The 4496-nt window shown below is 50.8% G+C and overlaps 1 protein-coding gene across 1 annotated transcript; it reads left to right on the plus strand.

Annotated features, from left to right (window-relative positions):
* Positions 1–319: 319 nt before the first annotated feature.
* LOC109440022 (cartilage intermediate layer protein 1) lies at positions 320–3235 on the plus strand. Its single transcript, XM_019720192.2, has one exon. The coding sequence runs from the start codon at positions 335–337 to the stop codon at positions 2744–2746; it is 2412 nt and encodes an 803-aa protein (XP_019575751.2). The 5' UTR covers positions 320–334; the 3' UTR covers positions 2747–3235.
* Positions 3236–4496: the final 1261 nt, after the last annotated feature.

Genomic DNA, 4496 nt, shown 5'->3' on the forward strand with positions numbered 1-4496 from the left:
CACGCAGGATACAGAAAAATTCTTTATGTAGGACAGTGCCAGCCTTTGTAGGACACAGAGCAGCAATGCCCCCACCCATTGTATGCCAGTAGACTCCCAATTTTGGTGGGAACTCAAAACATCCTCATAGATTTTCAGGATACCTCCAATGAGAACCGTGACTCTAGTGGTCTCAGTAACCAAATCTGTTTCCCCAGATATAAAATGGGTTTATTCATAGTTGTTCCATCTCCTTCAGAGGAGTATGTGAGAGTCAGGATCAAGGATATGCAAGTATTTTGAAAACCATAAAGCACTGCAAAGAGGTGAGATTGAGGTGCCCTTTGTGTAGGAGATGAACTTACATGTCATATCCACACCATTTCCCTCCACAGCCCCTGATGAGACCCCTTGCAACCCCATCCCTGAGAGCTTCCTTATCCGGCTGCCCCATGATTGCTTCCAGAATGCCACCAACTCCTTCTACTATGACGTGGGCCGTTGCCCTGTCAAGACCTGTGCAGGGCAGCACGATAATGGGATCAGGTGCTGGGATGCTGTGGAGAACTGCTGTGGCATCTCCAGAACAGAGGAGAGGGAGATCCAGTGCAATGGGTACACACTACCCACCAAGGTGGCCATGGAGTGCAGCTGCCAGCGGTGTACAGAGACCCGGAGTATTGTGCGGGGCCGTGTCAGCGCGGCTGACAATGGGGAACCCATGCGCTTTGGCCACGTATACATGGGGAACAACCGTGTGAGTATGACTGGCTACAAGGGCACTTTCACCCTCCATGTCCCCCAGGACACTGAGAGGCTGGTGCTCACATTTGTGGACAGGCTGCAGAAGTTCGTCAACACCACCAAAGTGCTGCCCTTCAACAGGAAGGGAAGCGCCGTGTTCCATGAGATCAAGATGCTTCGGCGGAAAGAGCCCATCACCTTGGAGGCCATGGAGACCAACATTATCCCCCTAGGGGAGGTAGCTGGTGAAGACCCTGTTGCTGAGCTGGAGATCCCCTCCAACAGTTTCTACAGGCAGAACGGGGAGCCCTACACAGGAAAAGTGAAGGCCAGTGTGACCTTCCTGGACCCTCGCGATATTTCCACAGCCACAGCTACTCAGAGTGACCTGAACTTCATCAGTGATGAAGGAGACACCTTCCCCCTTCGGACGTATGGCATGTTCTCTGTGGACTTCACAGATGAGGCCACCTCTGAGTCCCTTAATGTTGGCAAGGTGAAGGTCCACCTTGACTCAAACCAGGTCAAGATGCCAGAGCACGTGCCCACGATGAAACTCTGGTCACTCAACCCAGACACAGGGCTGTGGGAAGAGGAAGGTGATTTCAAATATGAAAGCCAAAGGCGGAACAAAAGAGAAGAGAGAACCTTCCTGGTGGGCAACATGGAGATCCGAGAGAGGAGGCTCTTTAACCTGGATGTCCCTGAAAGCAGGAGGTGCTTTATCAAGGTGAGGGCCTACAGGAGTGAGAGGTTCCTGCCTAGTGAGCAGATCCAGGGGGTCGTGGTCTCTGTGATCAACCTGGAGCCCACGACTGGCTTCTCGTCCAACCCTAGGGCCTGGGGACGCTTTGACAGTGTCATCACGGGACCCAACGGGGCCTGCCTTCCTGCATTCTGCGATGACCAGTCCCCTGATGCCTATTCTGCCTATGTCTTGGCAAGCCTGGCTGGGGAAGAACTGGAAGCAGTGGAGTCTTCTCCTAAATTCAACCCAAATGCAATTGGTGTCCCTCAGCCCTACCTCAACAAGCTCAGATACCGTCGGACTGACCATGATGACCCACGGGTTAAGAAGACAGCTTTCCAGATCAGCATGGCCAAGCCAAGGCCCAACTCAGCTGAGGAGAGCAATGGGCCCATTTATGCCTTTGAGAACCTCCGGGCATGTGAGGAGGCACCGCCCAGTGCGGCCCACTTCCGGTTCTACCAGATCGAGGGGGATCGGTATGACTACAACACTGTCCCCTTCAATGAGGATGACCCCATGAGCTGGACTGAAGACTACCTGACATGGTGGCCCAAGCCAATGGAGTTCAGAGCCTGTTACATTAAGGTGAAGATTGTGGGGTCAGTGGAGGTGAATGTGCGATCCCGCAACATGGGGGGAACCCACCGGCAGACTGTGGGGAAGCTATATGGAATCCGGGATGTGAAGAGCACACGGGATAGGGACCAAGCCAACGTCTCGTCTGCCTGTTTGGAGTTCAAGTGCAGTGGGATGCTCTATGACCAGGACCGTGTGGACCGCACACTGGTAAAGATCATACCCCAGGGCAGCTGCCATCGAGCCAGTGTAAACTCCATGCTGCATGAGTACCTGGTCAACCACCTGCCACTGGCGGTCAACAATGACACCAGTGAGTACACCATGCTGGCGCCCCTGGATCCACTGGGCCACAACTATGGCATCTACACTGTCACTGACCAGGACCCTCGCGTGGCCAAGGAGATTGCACTTGGCCGGTGCTTTGATGGCACATCTGATGGCTCCTCCAGAATCATGAAGAGCAACGTGGGAGTGGCTCTCACCTTTAACTGCATAGAGAAGCAGGTGGGTCGCCAGAGCGCCTTCCAGTACCTCCAAAGCACCCCAGCCAGGTCCCCTGCCCCCCCCAGCACGATCAGAGGAAGAATGCCCTCCATGAGGCAGCAGCAGGCAAGTAGGGGTGGCCAGAGCCAGCCTCAAAGGATGGTGTCTCTGAGGTTTCCTGGGGTTGCTCAGCAGCCTCTGAACAACTAAGTCTTGTGGTGCTTCTCTTCTCCACCCACCTCACGTGACAGCCATGGTGATGAGACTAACACACAAACTGTCACTTGGTTAATTTAAGCACATCTGTTCTGGTGCAATTTGCTTGTTTGTTTCTTCATGCCTTTATTTACTCTTTGTCCCATGATACTGATAGGCAAGTAGCCCCCAAAATGGCAAAAAAAGACTCTTTGATCTGTTCTTTAAAAGAAACACAAGAAATTGGCCATTGGCAAACTTGGTGGCTTTGACTGTTCTTCATTTACTGCCATCAATGGGAATGTCCTTCCTTTTCTTTTTGCATGGTTTTGCCCACCTTTACAATCGTGATAATCTGATGTTGAAGATCAAATAATCAATATAAAGCATATATCCTGGCCTTGCTCCACAGGACGTAAGCAAAGCCTCCACTGCGGTTCATACACATAAATGGTGGTGAAATAAAGGAATAAACTATAATATTTTTACTTAAAATATAAATAACTTATTTATTTCTTTGCTGAATCTGGAACTCTCGTGCACATTCAATGTTAAGCTATTAAATGTAGGGTAATCATAGTTCTCTCCCAAGTCTGGAAACAACAGCTTGTATTCACAACTGCACCAGGTTGCTAATTATATTAGCATGTTTCCCTTTACATTTGCGTTTGTTCTTGCTAGAAGCCCAGTGTAGCCCAGAGCAGATGTCAGTAAATGCACGTTTTGTGCTTGATTTTGAGGCTGCTGTCCTGTCTTTTAGCCATTAGTGAGCCAGCTGCTCAGAGAGACACATAGGACTCTGAAAAGCGGCCACAAGGTGGCGTGAGCCACACCCCCCTCTAAGTTACAGGGCTGGGGAACTAGGCACACAACTCCACAGTCAAGTTTGTTCTCATGGATTATATTTTCCACTTGTACAGAAGAGCAAAGATTCCTAGAGATGTGAGCATGTTCTGGGCTCCTGAGCAAAGCTAAACTCATGTCCGATTTTTTTTCTTTCTTTCTAATACTGGGGAGCTTATACAATGGCTTGCCCCAGGGTCCGGCAAGCTGGCCAAGCGGTCCTTCAGCAGTCCCTACAGCCTGCTGCCTCCTCCAGCTGGGCTGGCTGACCTCACTCAGAAATGATGGGCTTTTTCTTTCTTTCCCCCAAGCTCTTCTAAAGATACTCAACATTTCCAGATGCCAGATCTCTGTTGTATGTAACAGGCCCTGCCCCTTGAATAAAACAACTGGTCCAAAAAGACAGGAGTTTGGTTTTGGAAAAGGTGTTTGGTTTGAATTAGTAAATCAGAGATGGGTGGATGGTGTCAGAGTGATCTTGGAGGCCATCAACAGTCAGGCCCAGACTGCCCCTCTCCCAACCCCTCCAGAATCTGTCAGGGAGGAGGCCACAGGGAGTGGTATATAAGTATATAAAGAGTATGTAATTAGGACAAAAAGCTTGCCTTGATCCCCTGGCCAGCTCAGTGCAGCCCTTTTTGGCCACCTCTTACCTGGACTGGATTTGACTCTTGGATCAGTATCTGCCCAGCTCCCAGGGGTTTGGTTCAGAATCAATTAGAAATTTCTCTGGCTGAGCACCCCTTCCCCTGGACCTCTGAGAAAGTGATCACATGCAGGACTGGGGCCTCGTGGCCTTGTGATTACTCTTTGACCCACTTCCAGACTATGCTTACCGGGAAGCAGCTTTCACTGACTGCTTGTCTGGGGGGGGCAAGGAGGGGAGGTTGCCCCTGCTGAGGGGTCAGTGTTTAGCTATTTG

This window comes from Rhinolophus sinicus, linkage group LG03 (genome assembly GCF_036562045.2).
Source record: "Rhinolophus sinicus isolate RSC01 linkage group LG03, ASM3656204v1, whole genome shotgun sequence".
Lineage (NCBI taxonomy): Eukaryota > Metazoa > Chordata > Mammalia > Chiroptera > Rhinolophidae > Rhinolophus > Rhinolophus sinicus.